This window comes from Myxine glutinosa, chromosome 2, assembly GCF_964187855.1.
Source record: "Myxine glutinosa chromosome 2, kmMyxGlut1.1, whole genome shotgun sequence".
In the NCBI taxonomy this organism is placed as follows: Eukaryota; Metazoa; Chordata; class Myxini; order Myxiniformes; family Myxinidae; genus Myxine; species Myxine glutinosa.
In genome coordinates this window covers 144,784,358-144,807,157 of record NC_136262.1, presented here as the reverse complement: position 1 = coordinate 144,807,157, position 22,800 = coordinate 144,784,358, and the positions used below count along the sequence as shown (strand labels likewise).

Genomic DNA, 22,800 nt, shown 5'->3' with positions numbered 1-22,800 from the left:
ATACACACAGAGATTACTGGAATTATAGATAGATGCTCTTATGTATGTATACAATAATATGTATGCTCTTAAATAATAATATGCATTTGATTAAAATAACTTATTTGGAGAAGTTTGTTTGTTGTTAAATATTGATTGTGACATAAGTTTGTTTATTCCGGTTTTCCGTTGTCACCATGACAACAGAACGGTATACCTTCTGAAGGTGTTTCTGTGCGTCGAGCGCCTCAGTGTGATTTTGGAGCTGAAGCACAATGAGCGATTTCAGTGATCGACAGTTGGCGTCGTCCGAGGTGATGCAGGTGAGCAGTCTCGAGGCGTCTGAAGCCGATATCCAGAAGTGGTTGAAGGATATTCCAACCGAGGAGTTCAACAAGATCGGGATGAAAATGGGTTCGTCCCACAGACTCGGACGGATGAAGAGACCCTCGGAAGGAGGGACAACGGAGCATGTACATGGTACGAAAGGGCGGCCGCGAGGGGGGGGGTGGGGGAGGCCTGGGTGCGCACCCCGTGGCTCGAACCTAATACTAACAGTAATAGCAGCCATAATTTATTTTATGCTTCATATAATGATTGTTTGTGACGATAAAACACGGGAAAGATTTATTTTGTGTCTCCCTCCAAGGTACTTACCCTAGCTTGAGAACCATTCACCGGAATACCATGGGGAGCGACAATGGTCATGTGGAGTAGTATAGTAGTTGATACCCTCCCTCGTGAAATAAACCAATGTGGGAACAATTTACATCATGATAATCACGGAGATGATGAAACCGGGAATGTTTGCCAAACCACATCCGGATGGAAAGGGTTAATAAACGAATCTGTATCTGTACTAGTACCGACTGCAAAGCCGCAATGAGCCGGCGCGGCCAAAGCCTCTTGCCATTATTTTACCCATCACTATGGCATCAGTAGGTTAGGTAGTTGGGAGTAGGTACCGTACCTCGTTCAAAATGACCATTTGCATTCTGGATGAGATTAAAATATATAAAATTTACTTCTTGATTAATTCGGTGAATTCCGTCTCAACTTCGGATATTTCCGGCCGTGAAAAACGATCCCCGACGGACGCGAGATTTCTAAAAAATAAATTATTCGTCAATTGTAGAATATTTGACGCTGTTTTCAGCCTCCGAAACGGTAATAAGCTTTTTAAAAATATTTTTGAAATGCTCGAATCTCATTGGTTCCGGTGTTTGGTGACGATTTCCGTTGAAGATAACCAGGCCCGTGCAGGCCGAGGTTGGTCTTCAAGTATTTTAATTATAAATTAGAGGTGCATAAGATTGTGAATCAAACAAAGACGGGTGAAAGAAACTCCTATTGAACGTTTTTCAATTTGTGATGCATACTTCCGGATCCGCAAGATGGCGGCCTCCATTGAGCTTCGGAATTCTCAAGCCAAGGGATACAGCATAATCTGGTTTTCCACATAATACGTACGCGTTTATTGACAACACCGGCTTCGCCGGCTAAAAGGTGTGTGTGTGTGTGTGTGTGTGCGTGTGTGTGCGCGTGTATGTGTCCTGTCTGTCTGTGTGTTGTGAGTGTGTGTGTGTGATATATTAAATATAAATTTCCCTTATTGGGTGCAGGTCGGGGAGTGTTTTAGGCATATACAAAAAAAAGAAAAAACCAAATTTATTTCTTCAAAATACCAACAGGTAGAACATCACTGGGCAACGCCGGGTACTCCTGCTAGAACAGGAAGAAATGAATAACACCTCAATTTCCCTTAACCATGGCATGTGTTTGTTGTGACGAAGATGCAGAAACCTCGGTAGTTACAGGTTGCAAAAATAGGGCCCGAGACCTAATATTGCCCTCGGGGCCCATTCTTCCCTGGGTACGACACTTTGAGCTTGATTTGCGGAGTGTCAGTCTTGGCATGGCCTAGTCAATGTATTGTAAATATAGAGATGTCCAGTGAGGGGTTTCCTGCCTCTCCTGAGGGTGGACACACACTTGTTTCGGGCTTTGTGAAAGGAACTGAGATTTCCTTCCGTTGGATTTGCTTTCCAGGAGGCGAAGGCAAGTTGTTTCTGGGCAACTGCCTCACCACAAGATTCCGTGTACCATGGACGGGACGAAGGGTAAGACAACTGAAGACGAGATGGGATAAATCTGTGCATGAGAGAGAGCAGTTTGCTTTGGAAGAATTCCCAGGATGAGTTGATGTCAGAGGTGGTAGAGATGGGAGACCAATCCAGACGATTGATGGCTGCTTGCAGACCGTGCCAGTCGGCCTGAGTGAAATGCCAGACTCGTCCACGCTGAGGAGGCTCTCTGAGAATGGCCAGAGAGATGTCCACTTTAACAAGCACATGATCAGAAGAACCGATTGGAGCAGAAGAAGAGCAGCAGACATTTGCAGGGAAGTTTGTCATTACCAAGTCCAGAAGAGAAGATACTCCATCGACTGAGAGCCGGGTCGGGAAATTGACACATTGTGTCAGTCCCAATGAGTCACAGAAGTCCTTTGCTGAGGTGCCATGCCTGGTGAGAGAGGCACCCACACCCAGCCAGCTGGCATGATGACAGTTGAAGTTGCCATATATGAGGAAGAGAGAGAGTTGGGATGAGTAGTATTTTTGACTCAAAGGTCACAAGAAACTCATTTTGCAATAAATGTTCATTTCCCATTAATCGTGCAACATTTTCTAGAATCCAAACTCACCCCTCCCCTCCAAATCTTCCCCATCACCCATCCCTTTCAAATCCCCCCCCCCTTGCCCCTTCCCTCCTAAACTCCCCTCTAACCCCTACCCTCATAAACTCCCCCCTCGCCCCTCCCCTTCAAATCTCCCCCCTTGCCCCTTCCCTCCTAAACTCCCCCTGCACCCCTCCCCTCCTAAGCTCCCCCCTCACCCCTCCCCTCCAAATCTCCCCACCCTCATTTTTTCCATTTCCCCCCTCTCACCCCTCCTCCTCAAACCGTCCTCCCCGCTTCTTCCCCCTTCCAACTCTCAAAAGGGGGAAAGTCCCCGTTTTGTTTGTCGACAATGTCCCGTTTTAATCCCATTCGTTTAAACCTAAAACATGGTGTGTGCTTCACGTTCCTTCCGTGGAGTGATGCACCGGGTACACGGAGTGGGAAATTTTACCCACGAACAACAGGAATTTGAACAACAGGAATCAATTTGATTTTGCTGAAGATCCACATCCGGATCCGGCTCGTAGAATGTTTCAAGTGATTCTTCACCATTGAGTGATCGGGCTAAAACCGATATTTAGCAGCATGTCTCAAAAAGTTATGGACGGATTTGGACGAAACTTGGTGGACGGTTGGATGTCTGACAAGGACGAATTGATTCTATCCAAATCTTTCCCATGAAACATTGTCCCGACATTCGCGGCATTTTGCAGGAACGTATCCACTGTGAATGTGGGGGCTTACTGTTCGTATCACTGTTGATCTATGTTAATCCACTAGCTCAGACTAAAGGCCATGAATTATTCTATTTTTATTGATTGTTGTTTTTTTGCAGTTCCTGTTTATATAACAGCCCAAAGGGATGGCGATGTTGGGGAGTTTGGATTTATTACGGAAACTCGCCGTAGAATGAACCAGTTGATATATGACAAACTGGACATGAGGTTGCAGCACAAGATGCAGGTATGGTGGATTGTTGTGGTTCATGAGCCACATATTGGATAAAGAAAATCGATCTCACGAGTTAACTAACCGTTAACAAACCCTAACCGTAGGTCGACTGAATAATGAATGAATGATCGTTTTAAAGCCATTTTCCCCGCTAGAGCAGGGGTTAGCCTTGCGAGGGGGCCCCATGCCAATCATGGTTCCCTATTTGAGGTAATGTTTTTATGGGCAGATGCCCTTCCTGACGCCAACCCTTGGTCACGCTCTTACTATGCGCAGGGATACAGTGTACCTATTCTTAAACCAGGGTACACACCTGGATCATTCATCCCAGCAAGCTGGTACTCAATTTGCCGACCTCAGAAGGATGACAGGCTGAGTCAACCTTCCTGGCGTTAATTCAGCGATCGACCGGGATTCGAACCCAGGATCCTAGGATCCCAAGCCGGCACCCTAACCACTAAGCCAACACCAGGCTTAACCAACAAACTTTATGTTCGTCTTCATGAACGCTCCTCCGGAGAAAGTTGCAAGGGTGTATATATATATTGTTGCGGATATGAGATTGGCCTCCATCCATATCCGCTTGTAAATATTCCCCTATTTCCCCAATAATTCCCAACTATCCCCAATCCCCCATTCCCTAGTCCCATTTTCTGTAAACAACACTCTGTAGACCCGACCTCCCCCTTTTTCCCCCATTAAATGTCGCATCCAGGTCCACCGCATCTCACGTAGACAACTATAGGACATCTTGCTAGTTATTCTTAGTCTATGTCAGTTAAGGACTCGTTTCCATTAATTCCGACTCTTCGTTGCACCAGAATGTGATTGTATGGCACCGTTAGAAAGTTTAGGACCTCCCAATACCTCCCCGCAGCTCTTCCTCATGGTACAACAACAACAACAACAACAGCGGCGGCGGCGCGGGGAGTGTGCGTCCTCACTCCGGCTTGGTTAGCCGCCATTGAACATGTGCTCCGACGGGGTTACCACACAGGGGCTCGCTGTCAGCTCCTCGTCAAGGGCGGAGCCCGGTAACCCCCCCGCGCCCAATAGAAGCGGCGGACCGATTCCATCTGGGGCGGAGCTAACGAGCCGAGGGCGTGTCACTCCCCGCTGGACATGCGCAGGAAGAGGGAGGTGACGTGAGATGCGCCCACACCACGGAGAGAGAAGACGCCACCTCCAAGCGCTGAATACCTCCCCGCATCTCTGGACCGGACCGCGTTTGATTCTGCCCCTGAGCCAAGGTGCACCTTGTGCTATCGACTGCCTGCCCTTCCTTGCCATCAATCCCTGTGTAAGTCAGTCTTGTCCCGTTTGTCTGTGGTCTGTCGGGGATAAGATAAGACTGTGTCTAAGTGCCCATCTTTCTGTGCTTTACCTCTTACCGTGTAATCTACCCGTTTCTGCATCACCAATATTATATCCTCCTCCGGAGGTCTTGAGAACTGTACCCCTTGTGTCGTTGCATTTATCCCAGCCGTTGTGTCCTTTCCTTCATTGATTTAGCATAGCGTGACTTGGTCAACGTCGAGTGGAATCGGGCGGGATAGGGTTCTAATCGGGGAGTAACTGTGCGGACGCGGTAATACCAAACCGCTCGGTAAACTAACATCTAAAACCGCGTCTGTAACAATTGGTTGTCAGGAGTTGGATTCGGACCTGGGACTAAATTTGTTAGGCCCAAATTTTGGAACACCAATTGTACTATTAGAGTAACAATTGGTGTCGAGGAGTGAGATCGGACCCGAAGCGCGCTTTACGCGCTCGAAATTATTAACGGCGAAATTTGATTTTGTTTTACAAAAAAATAAAAACCCGAATTTTGAAAGTCGCGCTATGGCGGATCAAGACGGCTGGGTTCCGGTAGAGGAGAGTGAGGCAGGGTCGATCCAGGACCAAATTGAGGGACATGAGGAGAGCGAAGCAGTGAGGGTGGCAGGGTCGCAAAATCGCGTCCTCGCGCACGAGGTTACGGGCGCGCAAAATGGCGCCTCGCACATGGCCACGGCGACCACGCCCGCGACCGTAGTAGCGCCGCTGGTAGATTTGGACCTTTTTTTAATACAAATGAAGGCCCTTATGGCCCAGAATAGTGAGCAAATGAGGGCTGATAGTGAGCGATTGGGTGAGCGATTGGATGGCCAAATGGGGGTAATGGGGAACCGGATGGATGCTCAGGGTGAGCGATTGGAGGGCCAAATGGGGTCCAATAGCGAGAAATTGAGGGAGGAAATGGGGTCCAATAGCGAGAAATTGAGGGAGGACATGGGGGCCCAGATCGGAGGGTTAGGGAGTAGAATAGAGGGATTAGACAATAGATTAGGGGAAATACAGGAGGGGTTAATGGGGGTAGAAAACAGAATGGCCGTTCAGGAGAATCAAATGGAAGGGATGAAAAAGGGGTTAGAGGGGTTAGAAAACAGTATGGAAGGCAAATTGAGGGACATGAGGGACCAAGCGGAAAGGGAAGTTAAACAAATGGGGCAGCAGATAGAGGGGGTCAGAATGGGGGTAGAAACTAAATTGGATGCTCACAGGGAGGAAATGGAGCAGATGAGGGTGGCATCTGGGCAGGAGATGCAAGTGATGGGAGAAGAGATCAGAAGAGGTGTGAGTGAGGAGGTCGGAGGAGTGCGCGAGGAGGTGAGGCACTGTAAGGAGCGCATGGAGAAGGAGGTGAGAAAGGGGACTGTAAAATTGCAAGGTGGCATAGAGGACCTGACGCAGGAGGTGGAACAGCTGACGGAGGGACAAAAAGGACTAACGGAGCAGGTTCAAAGGAACACTGCGGTACTAGGAGGGTTAAAAGCGACACAGAAAGAACTAAAAGACGACTTGATAGCGACGAAGAGGGAATGTCAGATGGTACGTGAGGGACTGACAACGAGGTTGGACGAGGTGACAGAGGTAATGGAGACGAAGGACCGGCAGGTGAGGACGCACATAGAAGCGGTCAAGGTAGCTTTGGAGGACGAGCTTGAGGAGACGTACCGGGAAATAAAAGAGGTGGAGCAGAAATTAGAAGAAGTGGAAGAAGGGGTGAGCGAAATTAAGAAGCGACGGAGAGAGGATAAGAAAGAGATAAAGGAGGAAGTAAAAGAATTGGTCCAAAGTCTGTGTTCGGATCGTGATGATGTGCTCATTAACCGGATGAGGGATTCGCAGGTGATGGAGGAGAAGCGAAGAGGAAGAGGAAGAGGACCCGGTGTAAGTGGTGACCAATATGGTCGTGCGTATGATGCGCCAGGTGATTTAAGAAGCTTGGGGGTCGAGATGGACCCGGGTGTTCGTGAGAGGCCGTTGGTGAAGTGTGCGACAGGTCTGGTGTGCGAAAAAGGAGGTGTGCGAGAAAGTCCGACTCTGGGGTGTGTGAGGAAAAAGTGCGTGCCAAGGAGTGAGGGTGCTGTCGAGAGTGAGTCGGTCGTAGCGCTTGTGCGAGGGAGCACATGGAAGCGCGTAGTGAGGAGTGTTACGGAGGGTGTAAAGGGAGAATGCACGCCTGTGGTGAGTGTTACAGAGGATGTAACGGGAGAGGGTGTGCGAGAAAGATGTGTGATGGACAGGCGCATGGGGAAAGAGTGCGCTGTCAAAAGTAAGGAAGAATGCACGCCTGTGGTGAGTGTTACAGAGGGTGTGACGGGAGAGTGTGCGCAAGAGTGTGCGCGAGAAAGGTGTGTAACGGACAGGTGCATGAGGAAAGAGTGCGCTGTCGAGAGTAAGGGTGAGTGCGCGACCGAGAGTGGAGGTGAGGGTAGTGAGAGTGACATGGAGCGTGAGTTGGTTGTGACAGGTGAGAAAGGAAGCACACCTGGAATGGTAGAGTGTGTGTGGGAATGCACGCTGGAATTGGTAGTGAGGCACGTGGTTGGGTGTGCGAGTGAGGGCACACCTGTGATTGTCACAGAGGAGGTGACCGAGGAAGGGGCGCGAAGAGGTGTGTTGGTGAGGTGTGCGAGCGACGAATGTGTGCCAAGGTGTTCGGTGGTCAGGTGTGTGACCAAGTCGGTGAGCGGAATGAGTGTACCTGGGTGTGTAAGGAAAGGTACGAGGAGCATGGGAACAGCAGGAGGTATGAGCAAGAAAGGGGTAGCGTATGCTTGTAAGCATGCAGGTGAAGCATCGACGGTAACCGGGTTAGAGGTTAGAGCGACTTATAGCCGAATCGGGCCCTCGGTGCGCGTCGGGCAGCTTCGCGTGCCGCGAGGACCAGCGGGGATCTGAACCACGGCGGTTTCGAAAGAACCGCCGTACGCGATCCACGCTGTGCCTCGCTTGGAACGGCCGCGTCCGGGCTCCACTAGGCGGAGCGGGCAGCCCGATAGGAAGGGTCGTCATGGCGACCACTTTCTATTGAGACGTGCCGGCAGGTCGAGATCGGGACATTGGATGGCTCCACGCCGAGGTGGTGCGTGGGATCTCGGCCCGGGTAAGCCCCCGTCCCTGCACCGAGTGCCGGACGCGTCCAGCCGCTGGCACAACACAACCCGCATTCATGGCTTGGCTGTACGAAGCCGAGCTTTAGAAGTTAATTGGCGCACCGAGAGGCATTAGTGAGTAGACTGTGTGATGAGGTTAGTGTTTTGGACCCAAAATTAGAGAAAAACAAAATTTGATGATTGGCAAAGGATTGGCAGTAATGATTGGCAGATGATGAGTAGTGATTGGCAAATTTTTGATTTGTTGAAATTTGATGTGCAAAATTGGTAGTGGGAGATGCCCTATGTGGTGGGATGGCAACTCTGTCATCCCTCACAAACAGTGGGGGGCAAAGGAGCACTAGGTTTATGGGGTTGATGGCAGTGAAAACTAGCCCGGGTGGGTTAGGATATCGTGTGTAGGGCCCTAGAAGATGACAGTAGGTAACGTTAAGATTAGTTAGTGACTGATACCTGTAGTGGGGACGCAGGTAGTTTAGTGTGGATGATAATGACGTGGGAGCGCAATAGTTTAAAGGGACGACTGGGAAGCGCAAGTTTCAGAGGGGAGTAGGTAGATGAGATGATGCTGTGTGAGAACTGGACAGGTGTGTGGAGCAGTGCATGAGGAGTGAGTGTTGTGGATCAGCGCGAATGCGCTTAGGGGAGAGAAGGGTGCAGGCGGCACCAAGTGTGAGAGCACAGGTGTGCAAGTACAGGTGTGTGGAATACATGGAGTAAGTGGTATGGAGTGGTGTGCATGGTGCGAAGGTGTGGATGGGGGAAGAGTGGACCCCTTTCACGAGTACCCGGGGCGGGTAGTGTAAGTGTTAGGTAGAGGGTATAGGTAAATTGTGGTTGGATATTGGCATTTGTGGTGCGGATGCAGAATGGTATGTGGATGGGTGCATTAGTGTTCTGGAAATGGCTGGGCGTGTAGCCTGTTAGTGTGTGTAGTTGGTTTGGGCACTCCACCACTGTGAGGATGTCGGCCAGGTGAGGCCGCAGGTGGGCTCTGGGAGCCGGTAGTTCTGGATGGGGCCCGAGGATCCAGAGGACGGACCCGGGTAGCCCAGTGCCAGAGGGCACCAAGGGGTGACAGAGCCAGGAGAGGGCCTTCCCCAGTTAGTTAGGTTAGGGTGAGGAGCAGGTAAGCTCGGGTGGCAACTACAGTGGTGGAGGTGTGCAGGTGGGTAGACCTGCTGGGAGAGCTACACGTCACAGCCCAGAAATTGTGCGAGAGCACCGAGTGTTGAATCGGGGGAGTGAGACCCCAAATTGAGAAGCACCACAGTTTGGTCAATGGGAATTGGTTTTTAGAACCCATAGTGTAAGTTGGCCAATGGATTGGCAGGGAAAGACCCCGGGTAATGTAAAGTTGTTAAAGTCATTTAGGAAATAGTTAGGATTGATGAACCTGTCGCACCATACGCAGCCACTTACCTGAGGTGATGATGATGACTCCACACCTGTGTTTGCTTTGTTCTGTGTTGCAGGAAATGAGAATTGCTGTTGGATTTGTGAGACGCATCACGACGTGGATAAGACATTGGGGTGATTCCATCTCTCCCTCCTTAGGAGGGACTGATGATGAGTTGGAGATGGCAAATTTTGATGTTGAGTTGGAGATGGCAAATTTTGATGAGAGTTGGAAATGGCAAATTTGATTGGTTAGGAGGGAGAGAAGACGAATTTGGTTTATGGGAGGAACGGGGAAGACAGTAGGGACGTTTGTTGATTTGTAAAGTAGATGTTTATGGGTAGTGTTGTGTTTTGTGGATACAGTAAGGGGTAAGGGAGGGGCAATGTAGGTTACCTGGTGGGGGGGGGGCGTACGGTAGGAACATACCTGTCTCACCTGGTTCCCATGTGCCCCCAGTGTGCATCACCTTGTATTGCGTGCACTTTTGCGCCCTTACCACCTTACTCAGTTGTCTTCTTCTTTTGTCTCCTACCTCCGAGGATCTGGCTTTGGGGCAGAGAGAGAGGAGAGAGAGGTGCTGGCTCCGCAGTTGTGGGCCTGTACTTTCGCTGCTTGCTGCCTGGATCGATACACCATATGGACCGCAATTTTTGTGGCCGCCCACCATGGACCGCAGTTCTTTTGCGGCCAAGCACCACCCGTTGATTGACCTCTGGGTCAACGTGGCACCTATGCCATACAGGTGAACCACTTATAGTTGGCCCCCCTGACGGCCACAATTTAGAAATGGACGCGGTTGGCGCCTTTCTTTATTTTTGAAGGAAGCCAGAACACCAAGTGGGCTCCAAGGCAAGACCAGCGGCAGAACATCGGCCGGCTGCGACACCACCGGTGACTATGAACATTTTATTGGTGCACCGGATGGTGCTGACTGTGTGATGGGGTGGTGCTTTTGGTGCTTGGATGGGGTGCTCTGAACATTATTAAAGGCCGTAAGGCCACAGAGCACTCGTGGGTTGGTGTATCGATGCTGGCATGCGTGCTCTCTCTATGCATAACATCTGCATGTGTTCCTCCAAAAACAGGTCCTGGATCGTAGTGTAAATATCAGTGTAGTCTTGTATAAATGATGCTCCCTACCGGCTGTATGTTTAGTTTGAGGATTCTTTCCGCAATTCGGTTATCCTGTGGGTGTGTTTCTGTGAGGAGAAGGGTGCAATGTCGCAGGGGGACATATTTACTCATTTGTGAACATCTGTAAAACTGTCGCACTCAGGGTAGAGTTAATAGTAGAGGGAACTACATCTGAGTGCCACACTAAAGTAAGTAAAAATTTATCGGGTCGGGACGCCCCGAGGTAGAGAAGGGTGCAATGTTGCGGATATGAGATTGGCCTCCATCCATATCCGCTTGTAAATATTCCCCTATTTCCCCAATACTTCCCAACTATCCCCAATCCCCCATTCCCTAGTCCCATTTTCTGTAAACAACACTCTGTAGACCCGACCTCCCCCTTTTTCCCCCATTAAATGTCGCATCCAGGTCCACCGCATCTCACGTAGACAACTATAGGACATCTTGCTAGTTATTCTTAGTCTATGTCAGTTAAGGACTCGTTTCCATTAATTCTGACTCTTCGTTGCACCAGAATGTGATTGTATGGCACCGTTAGAAAGTTTAGGACCTCCCAATACCTCCCCGCAGCTCTTCCTCATGGTACAACAACAACAACAACAGCGGCGGCGGCGCGGGGAGTGTGCGTCCTCACTCCGGCTTGGTTAGCCGCCATTGAACATGTGCTCCGACGGGGTTACCACGCAGGGGCTCGCTGTCAGCTCCTCGTCAAGGGCGGAGCCCGGTAACCCCCCCGTGCCCAATAGAAGCGGCGGACCGATTCCATCTGGGGCGGAGCTAACGAGCCGAGGGCGTGTCACTCCCCGCTGGACATGCGCAGGAAGAGGGAGGTGACGTGAGATGCGCCCACACCACGGAGAGAGAAGACGCCACCTCCAAGCGCTGAATACCTCCCCGCATCTCTGGACCGGACCGCGTTTGATTCTGCCCCTGAGCCAAGGTGCACCTTGTGCTATCGACTGCCTGCCCTTCCTTGCCATCAATCCCTGTGTAAGTCAGTCTTGTCCCGTTTGTCTGTGGTCTGTCGGGGATAAGATAAGACTGTGTCTAAGTGCCCATCTTTCTGTGCTTTACCTCTTACCGTGTAATCTACCCGTTTCTGCATCACCAATATTATATCCTCCTCCGGAGGTCTTGAGAACTGTACCCCTTGTGTCGTTGCATTTATCCCAGCCGTTGTGTCCTTTCCTTCATTGATTTAGCATAGCGCGACTTGGTCAACGTCGAGTGGAATCGGGCGGGATAGGGTTCTAATCGGGGAGTAACTGTGCGGACGCGGTAATACCAAACCGCTCGGTAAACTAACATCTAAAACCGCGTCTGTAACAATTGGTTGTCAGGAGTTGGATTCGGACCTGGGACTAAATTTGTTAGGCCCAAATTTTGGAACACCAATTGTACTATTAGAGTAACAATTGGTGTCGAGGAGTGAGATCGGACCCGAAGCGCGCTTCACGCGCTCGAAATTATTAACGGCGAAATTTGATTTTGTTTTACAAAAAAATAAAAACCCGAATTTTGAAAGTCGCGCTATGGCGGATCAAGACGGCTGGGTTCCGGTAGAGGAGAGTGAGGCAGGGTCGATCCAGGACCAAATTGAGGGACATGAGGAGAGCGAAGCAGTGAGGGTGGCAGGGTCGCAAAATCGCGTCCTTGCGCACGAGGTTACGGGCGCGCAAAATGGCGCCTCGCACATGGCCACGGCGACCACGCCCGCGACCGTAGTAGCGCCGCTGGTAGATTTGGACCTTTTTTAAATACAAATGAAGGCCCTTATGGCCCAGAATAGTGAGCAAATGAGGGCTGATAGTGAGCGATTGGGTGAGCGATTGGAGGGCCAAATGGGGGTAATGGGGAACCGGATGGATGCTCAGGGTGAGCGATTGGAGGGCCAAATGGGGTCCAATAGCGAGAAATTGAGGGAGGACATGGAGTCCAATAGCGAGAAATTGAGGGAGGACATGGGGGCCCAGATCGGAGGGTTAGGGAGTAGAATAGAGGGATTAGACAATAGATTAGGGGAAATACAGGAGGGGTTAATGGGGGTAGAAAACAGAATGGCCGTTCAGGAGAATCAAATGGAAGGGATGAAAAAGGGGTTAGAGGGGTTAGAAAACAGTATGGAAGGCAAATTGAGGGACATGAGGGACCAAGCGGAAAGGGAAGTTAAACAAATGGGGCAGCAGATAGAGGGGGTCAGAATGGGGGTAGAAACTAAATTGGATGCTCACAGGGAGGAAATGGAGCAGATGAGGGTGGCATCTGGGCAGGAGATGCAAGTGATGGGAGAAGAGATCAGAAGAGGTGTGAGTGAGGAGGTCGGAGGAGTGCGCGAGGAGGTGAGGCACTGTAAGGAGCGCATGGAGAAGGAGGTGAGAAAGGGGACTGTAAAATTGCAAGGTGGCATAGAGGACCTGACGCAGGAGGTGGAACAGCTGACGGAGGGACAAAAAGGACTAACGGAGCAGGTTCAAAGGAACACTGCGGTACTAGGAGGGTTAAAAGCGACACAGAAAGAACTAAAAGACGACTTGATAGCGACGAAGAGGGAATGTCAGATGGTACGTGAGGGACTGACAACGAGGTTGGACGAGGTGACAGAGGTAATGGAGACGAAGGACCGGCAGGTGAGGACGCACATAGAGACGGTCACGGTAGCCTTAGAGGACGAACTTGAGGAGACGCACCGAGAAATAAAAGAGGTTAAACAAAAATTAAAGTAAATATATTAAAGCAAAAAATTTTAAGTTAAAATAAAATTGTCATAATATCAAGATCATCACATGTGGCCCTATGCGGTCAAAGGAAATGCGGGAGGGGGCGGGGGGGGTCATGGGAGGGATAAAAATGGGGGGGGGGAGTGTGGTCTGACATCAAAAATGTAGTGGTCTGAAAGGGGCATTAACCAGTGTGGCAGCTACATTCAAATGTAAGGTGTGCACAGAGGGAGCTGCAGATGGAGGAAATGTTGAGTTGGATCTTGGAGACAGTGTGAAGCTGGAAGGTGTGAAAACATTTTGTTACCTCAGAGACATGCTGAATGGAGAAGGTGGATCAGACTCGGCAACGGTTGCTAGAGTGAGATGTGCATGGAAGAAGTTTCGGGAACTGAGTGGCGTGCTGATGATGAGGGGAGTGTCGTTGAAGCTGAAGGGAAAGGTGTATGCTGCATGTGTGAGAAGTGTTATGATTTATGGGAGCAAGACATGGGTAATGAACGTAGAGCAGCAACGAAGGTTGGAAAGGGTGGAAATGCGAATGGTTCAATGGATGTGCGGCGTATCGTTGAGAGAGAGGAAGACAAATGATGAATTGCGAAAAATGATGGGAATAGAGCCTGTGATTGATGTTGTGAAGAGGAACAGGTTGAGATGGTTTGGTCATGTGTTGAGGAAGGATGAAAGTGACTGGTTGAGAAGAGTGATGGAAATGAATGTAGAAGGAAGTAGAGGACGGGGAAGACCGAGAAAGACTTGGCCAAAGATGGTGGAAGAAGAAATGTGGGCAATGGACAAAGAAGCAGAGGAATTTGTTTATGACAAGGCATCCTACATGTATGGTGGACACTTGAAAGAGGAACACCAGTACGGCACACAAGTTCAGCTAGAAATATATGTTCACAATGTGCAGGCCTGTGAGTTTGTTGTGTATGTGATGAAAGACTCTCTTCTGCATCAGACTTATGCATCCTTGGTGTCTTGGTGTCTTGGATGCTTCTGCATCCTTGGTGTCCTTGTGTTTTATACTTCTCCCACCCCTCCCCCCCCCCCCCTTCCCACGCCTCCTCCCCCCAAGCCCTCTCCCTCCCACACATCTCCCTGCTCTCAAATGTTGTGTGCTCTCAAGTGTTTGTGTGCTTCCCCTTCTCTTCCCATCTTGTCTTCCGCTCCCTCTTTTTATATATTTTGTTTGTCTGGTTGATTTGTTTGTGAAGTAAATGTCAGCTCTTTCACGAGCCTCGATTCAGTATACAAAAAAAAAAAAAAAGAAAAAAAAAAAGGGGGTTAACAAGGAGAGATGCAGAAAATAGGGCAAGATAGGGAAGATTGTCATGTTGACCGCAAGGCTAACCCCCACTCTAGCAGGGAAAATGGCCTTAAAATGCATGTTGTTGTTGTTGTTGTTGCAGCTCCCTCTGTGCACACCTTACATTTGAATGTAGCTGCCACACTGGTTAATGACCCTCTCAGACCACTACATTTTTGATGAACCCACTCAGCGCACATTGTACATTGAATGGAGTTCACTCCGACACCCTTCCTGCACACAGCACATGGCCACTTCCCAGTTCTTTCCACCTCACCACATGCTTTACCACTTGCCATCACCTTCGTCTTTCCTATATTCACCTTCAGACCTTTTGTCTCCATACATTCCTTCCACTTGTTCATCTTTTCCTTCAGTCCATCCATACTTTCCGCAATCAACACCAGATCATCTGCATACAACAACTCCCACGGTAAACCCTCCCTTACATTCTGAGCCAGCACCTCCATCACAGCTACAAATAGTAGTGGACTTAGTACCGACCCCTGATGCACTCCCACCTTCACCTCAAACTCACCACTGTTCCCGTCCTTCGTCCTTACAGCTGTGTGCGCTCTTTTGTACATTGCCATCACTACTCTGATCAACCATTCCTCCACTCCTAACTTCCTCAATGCCCATGTCAATACTTCGCGTGGAACCCTATCGAATGCTTTCACCAGATCAACAAACCCAAGAAACAACTTCTTCCTCTTCTCCATGTACTTCTCCTGCAACTTCCTCACAAAAAAGAGCGCGTTTGTCGTTCCTCTTCCTGGCATAAATCCAAACTGCATTTCGTCGATCTTCACTTTCTTCCATATCCTCCCCTCCAACACCCTTTCTAATACCTTCATTCCATTCTCCAATAATTTTATCGCTCGGTACGTGCCACACTCCAGAGGGTCACCTTTCCCCTTGTACAGAGGGACGAGGGTACTCAGTTCCCAAACCACTGGAATGCGACCTTCTTTCACCACCAGATTACAGATCTCTGTCATTCTCTTCACACCCCAACTTCCTGCTGCCTTCAACATATCTCCCACAACTCCCGTCGGCCCTCCCGCTTTTCTACCCTTCATTGCTTTTTTCGCCTTTTTTTTTTTTTTTTTTTTTTTTTGTATACAAGATCGAGGCTCGTGAAAGAGCGAACATTAATCACACAGAAAGACAAACAGACACACAAAACAAATAACATCGGGAGCGGTAGACAAGATGGGGAGAGAGGGGGAAGGACACAAACACAACATTTGAGAGCAGGGACCGAGAGACATGGAGACATCGAGAGAACTGTGGGAGGGAGAGGGCTTTGGGGGGGAGGCATGGGAAGGGGGGGGGGGGGGTGGGAGAGGTATAAAACATATGGACACTGCCAAGACTTCCAGGAAAGAAGTTGGAATTTCAAACAAGGTGGATCTGGGGTGAATTAGTGGGGGTAGAAAAGATCAAGGTTTTGGATGGGGGAAGATAAGAGATGGTGGTGAACAGCTGTTTTGAAGACCTGGAGGGAGGAGTGTGATTGAAGTGAGTGTGGGAGTTTGTTCCAGAGGCGGGAGAAAAGAGGAATGAAAGAGTGAAGGTGAGCAGAGAGCCGAGATTTCGGCAGTTTAACCATCAGAGGGTGGCTGGCAGATCTTGTGCGACCTGTAGGAATATTTGGGGGACAGAGCACAGAGAGAGCTGGGGGAGCAAGGCCGGAGAGGAGTCGGTAGAAGACAGAAAGACCACCTACCTGCCTGCGGTGAGTGAGTGAAAGGCCCTCAGAGATAGCTTCATCGCGGGAGATTCCAATGATTCTGAAAGCTTTGGATTCAACAGCGTGAAGCCGAGCCAGGTGTGAGGCAGGAGCACCAGCCCATAAGGGAGAACAGTATTCCATTGAGCTGCGGATGAAAGCCTTGTATGTGGTGAGGAGCTCAGGTGTGCCTAGGAAGGACTTCGCATGACGGAGGATGCCCAGTCGGCGACTGGCTTTGGAGGCCAGCTTGGAAATGTGGTTTTCCCAAGAAAGATCATGGCAAATGGTGAGACCCAAAAGCTTGAGCGACAGAACTTCTTGGAGAGGATTGTTGAGAAAGTAGATGTGAGGGTTGTCCAGTCGATCTTTTCGGAGAGACATAGTAAGAGTGTGAGATTTGTCAGGATTGAAAGACATGTTCCACATGTTTGACCAGTCTGTGATTTTGTCCAGGTCTTCAGAGAGTGAGGAGGCTGCTTTTTTCGCTTCCTCAACTTCCTTCTCAGTTATCTTTTCTGCCGGTCCTAAAACTGGGTTACTCTCTATGTTGCCATCCCATTCATTCTCTGTATTCAACAGCATTTCCATATATCTTTTCCATATTCCTTTAATTCCATCTGGGTCGACAACGATTTGACCCACTTCATCCTTCAAGCAACTCACCCCCATCACATCACACCTCTCTTTCGCTGTCTGCTTTGCAATCTTGAATACCGCTCTCTGACCTTCTTCTGAATCCAAGCGCTCTCCGAACATTTTCTGACATGCCTCCTGCGCCTTTGCTACCTCTTTCTTTGCAGCCTTCTTGGCTGCCTTATAACTTTCATGCTCTGCTTTTTCTGCTCCCGTAGCCTTCGCCTTCTGCCACTCCTTGAACTTCTTCCTCTTCTCGTCAATCCTCTTTCCAACTTCATCATCCCACCACCATGTTTCCGAGTGCCTCGGTGGTCCTTTTGTCCATCCACATACCTCACCAACGGCGCCCAACAGACTATCTTTCATTGACATCCAACCACGTTCAAGCTCAACCACATCATACTCTACTACGAGAGCGGTGTGATACGGTTTAATTGGCTGTCCAGCTTTTCCCACCCCATTTTGCATATACCCCGCTCACTTTGCATATAAGGGGATGTTGAGATGATTTTATCACTCTTGAGGAAGATTAACGGAGGCGTGTGGCTTCCTTCACATGTTGTTAATCGAAACGTTGAGTCATTGTTTGTTCAATTAAAGGTTGGAGATCTTACCATGGAGTCATATATATATATATATATATATATATATATATATATATATATATATATATATATATATATATGTTTTCTATATATGTTTTAGGTCAAAAAAATCCGATATATGTTTTAGGTCAAAAGGTCAACATAGGCCAAAGGTCAACCACTATTTTCAAATTTCTAAAATCCTCAATTTTCATCCGATTGACCTGAAATTTGAATAGTATTTTCATATCAGCTAACTGAATTCAACCACCAACTATTTTTTTGATCAACATAGGTCACAATGTCAACATAGGCCAAAGGTCAACCACTTTTATTGTTTTTTCTAAAATCCTTAATTTTCATCCCATTGACTTGAAATTTGAAAAGGATTTTCATATCAGCTTTGTAAAACCAACCAACAACTATTTTTGAGGTCAACATAGGCCAAATTTATGAAATTGTCAATTTTCATCTGACTAACTTAAGCTTTGAAGACGATTTGCATATCAGGTCACATAATTCAACCACCAATTATTTGGGAGGTCAAAAGGATACTCCAATGAGTGCCCTTCTACTTTATTTCCTTTTGCCAAGTGTCGCTCGATGAGTGATTTTTCTGTCTGTGTCTGTCTGTCTGTCTGTCTGTTGTCAGTCGCCTACAGGTCACAATTTTCAACATATCTTTACGAAACTTCACCAAATGGTAGAGTTGGTGACAAGCAAGAAGCCTATTGTTTTTGGGGTCAAAAGGTCAATAGGTCAACATTGGCCAAAGGACACCAACTTTGTCAAATTTCTAAAATCCTCAATTTTCCTCCGATTGACTTGAAATTTGAAGAGGATTTGCATATCTGGTCACTGATTTCAATCACCAACTATTTTTGAGGTCAACATAGGCCAAAAGGTCAACATAAGCCAAAAGGTCAACAGTAGGTGATAAATGTTGCTTCTGGGACACCTCTGTTTAACATGGGAAATCCCTATCTAATGTCATTTACCCCCCTGTCTTTTTCAAAAATCATAAACACCTCTATTTCTCCCTCTATGAACCTATAATCCTTCTCGCCTTATGAACCTATAATCCTTCTCGCCTTATGAACCTATGATTTTCTTCCTTTATGAACCTATGATCCTTCTCGCCTTATGAACCTATGATTTTCTTCCTTTATGAACCTATGATCCTTCTCGCCTTATGAACCTATGATTTTCTTCCTTTATGCACCTATAATCCTTCTAGCCTTATGAACCTATGATCATTCTCACTTACATGTAATTTTTACCCTATTCCCCCCACTAGCCCCTTAATGTAGTTCCTTAGACCACTCTACTAATGAGCCTATAAATATATTATCTCTTTCTAACTTTTTAAAGAGTTCCATTCTCCTATAGAACTCATCCCCATCAAGTATATTTATAAAGTACTAGGGCATGCCCGTACTATATATATATCTAAAATTATATCCCCCCCCTCTATTTACATGAAATGGTTTGGTCCATTCGCAAAGCCAAAGCGAACGACTTGCGAGTACGGTGACAATCCCCCCCCTCTATTTACATGAAATGGTTTGGTCCAAAGCGAACGGCTTGCGAGTACGGTGACAATCCCCCCCCCCTCTATTTACATGAAATGGTTTGGTCCAAAGCGAACGGCTTGCGGAGTTTGGTAAAGAAATCGCCATAGCTCGGTAACTACTTGTCCGATTAATATGAAACCTTGAAAAGGCACATCCTCGGGTCCCCAGCAATATACCTGGCAAGTTTCAAGTATATCGGACCGGTAGTTGTCGAGAAACAGCGGTCACAAACAAACACACAGACACACAGACACACAGACATTCACACAGAGATTACTGGAATTATAGATAGATACAGGTTCCTTAACCTTTTGTTGTGAAAGTATAAAGTGGTATGTTTCACAGAGGGTTCTTGTTTGACCTCCTCCTCTCCCACATACCATTTTAAAATTATAATATTTATTATCCGATTGATAACCATTAAAGTTCTCACTCCACTCTAATATATTTTTCTTCCCGCCCTCCATTACCCCACTTAACAAATGAATACGTTTATCCGTCTTGAGAACCTTCTGACCAGTGATTCTCTCAACCTCTTGAATCTGAAATTTTTCACATTCGTTATGTTTTCCATTTATATACCAAGGTTGATTACACCTCCACTCTATAGTCTGGTTGATACTTGGTTCTATCATTTATATAATAGTAAAAAAGGCGGCGGTAGCCCGTTAAAATCCCTAACCCCCCTTTTTAACTTATCACTTATATATATATATCTTATCACTTATATATATATCTTATCACTTATATATATCTTATCACTTATATATGTTATCACTTATATATCTTATCACTTATATCTTATCACTTATATATCTTATCACTTATATACTTATATAACCATAAGGGAGACTATCAATTCCATTTTCTAAAATAAACCTCTTATCATCAAAAGCCCCCAATGCTTTCTTATTCACCTCTTCTGAATATAATTGATGTTTATAACTTCTTATTCCATTAATCTTTCTAAACTCTTCTTTCTTTGTTGTTAAACAGTTATAATAATCCTTAAAGTTTATTGTTTCTTTAATGACATTTTTCTTTACACCTTTTAACTTCTTATCAGTCTTTTCAACGTTATTCACAATGTATTTATAAGCATAAGCCTTCGACCTCAATCCCACAAATTCACTCATAACATTTCCTCCCAATTCATCCTTGAACTTTCCAATCACCTTTTTATTTTTAGAAGAGAACAACTCACTCTCTGGACTGTAATTACTTGTATCATAGATATTAATGTCCTTTTTCATGTCTGAATAAACATCATCAGTATTAATTTTCAAAATAAAACTATCAGTATCCATATACAACAATGACACATTATCCTTATACTTTGATTTTAGATTAATATAAAAGTAATCATACATTAATGACTTTGACAAGTCAAGAATTGATGTTCCAATGTAAATAGGTTTGTCCATTTCAATACTCTCTTTAACCAAATGGATCGCACAAAAGTTCTCAGTAAAGACCTCAGCTCTAGTAAAACTCGGTCTATTAGTTAATTTTGATGCTTGTTCCCAAGATGTTGCTAGTCTGATATTTTGTCTTTTCCTCACATTCTCCATGGTCTTACCAAAGACCGCATTATTCATCAATTTATAAAAGTCTTTCTCAAAATCTGTTTTTGACTCTGTTCTTCTTTGTGTATTAAAATCAATGTACCCCTTTAACCAATGACTTTGATTGAACTTTAGAACCCTGTGGATCTTCTCTACTCTTAGACCTTTTGATAAATATTGTCGCAAATTTCTTTGGTGTAGTACATAATTTTTATTGTTATATAATGTAGTAAGTAATTTTTCTGTTGATTCACCTATATCAAACGATCGTTGATAATCACTCAACCATTCTTTCTTTGGACTTTCTTTCTCACAAGCAAATGGAAGATCTTTATGTTTGATATGAAGTTCTTCAGGATATTTTAAATCGACCTCAAAATAATAACCAACCTTTGAATCATCCAATTCTTTTTGTGTAGAGATACATACATCTTGTAAAACCTTTGTGTAGTCTTTTTCCTTTACCCATCTTAGTTTCCCATAAGGAAGAGCTTGAGACATTGCCCAGCCATACAAGTTGTTTGCGTCATAGTACATCAAGTAAGAACTCTCTTCCGTTGAATCATAATTTGGAAGATATTTGTTATTTGCTTTTGCGTATCTGCTCGAGCATACTTGTGAAATTCCACCTCTTTTTGCCTTTTCAATCATCAAAAGCATATCGACATCGGTTATCAAATCCAAATCTTGTTTTGTCATTTTCAACATCGCGCTCCAAGCCAATCCAGGTGCTGTGTAGTAGTGAGCAGGATCCAATCCATATCCAGTGCGACAAACAGATCTAAAGGCTTCAAATACATCAGCCAATAAAAGCACATCAGTTTTGAGATACAAATCGTGATACTCGCCAAGATTCTTGATGTTATATTTTTCCCAAACATTTTGTGCGTGTACATAATCTTTATCAGATATATGACTGTTGTTTAATTTGTTATCGAAATTTTCTTTTAAAGGAAGTTGTGTTTCATTGAATCTCTCAAATGAGTCCATATAGTCATAGGGGTAAATTCCCTTTTGTGTTAGAAAATCTTTATCTGAAAAATACTCTGAAAGACATGGAAACTCTTTTAGATTTTGAACCAAGTTAGCCAATGGACTTGCCATGAATTTAAATGTATCAAGAAATCTGATATGAGTAATAGGAGATGTGTGAATTGTTTTTGTGAATGAAATGTATTTCTGATCCGTATTAGGAATTGCTGAAATGTGTCCAGATGTCTTTGAAAGTTCATTAATAAATAGATGCGTATAATAATGAGCGTTGTTATGAAGAAAGACAGGAATGAAAGAGGGGAGTTGATAATTAATATTACAACTTTGATGAGCTGGACCTCTATATTTACCAGTGAGATGACAATGATCTCTAACCTTTAGACCTTCACCAATTTTTTCCTCACAAATATGACAAACATTGTTTTTTCTAAATTCCCTTTTCTGTTCACTCGTCAAGGACATTGGTTTATTAGTTTCTCTCATTATCTTGGTTAATCGGACACAGTCTTTTTTGAGTCGTTTCACAAACTCCTCTGGGGTATTTGAGCCTCTATACTCCTCTAACTTGTTATATTTATCACCAACGGATGATTTGATATAATAACAAAAACCGCAAGGAGTATGTTTTTGATATTTATTTGTGTATGATTCTTTTGGATCTGGAGAAGCAGTATCTATTTTTTCTAGAATACTTTCAAAATCAGCATATATAACAAATGGATGTTTGATCTTTTTCTTTTCATCTTTGAATGTGATATTTGAGCCTTCTTTAGGCATATTGATTACCGTTGATTTATGTTCACCACAATAATTTGAATGTTTATCTAATCTTTCTTGTGTATGGAAGAAGTTAAGACAACGCAAACAAATATATATTTTATTTGTTCTTTTACATACTTGTGGTTTTATTAATTTAGCAATATCTTTAATGTATGTATAATGTGAATTTTCCTCTGAATTAAAATATAGAAGATTAATATGAGTTTGTTTACAATTGTCAGAAAGCTTTAAAACCTGAATGCTGTTTGTTTCTGTTAGACCATAAACATTAACTGATAAATTATTTATCTTTTCAAATTTAGGAATATCATTTAAA

At 45.8% G+C, this 22,800-nt stretch overlaps 1 protein-coding gene across 1 annotated transcript in view; it reads left to right on the top strand.

The window, feature by feature from the left end:
* Positions 1-254: 254 nt before the first annotated feature.
* The window catches only part of LOC137422268 (uncharacterized), a 70,203-nt gene continuing 47,657 nt past the window's right edge, over positions 255-22,800 (top strand). Inside the window, exons 1-2 of the mRNA XM_078772643.1 lie at positions 255-459; positions 3,495-3,622. Coding sequence (XP_078628769.1) covers positions 255-459; positions 3,495-3,622 — 333 coding nt within the window. The remainder of the gene's footprint in view (positions 460-3,494; positions 3,623-22,800) is intronic.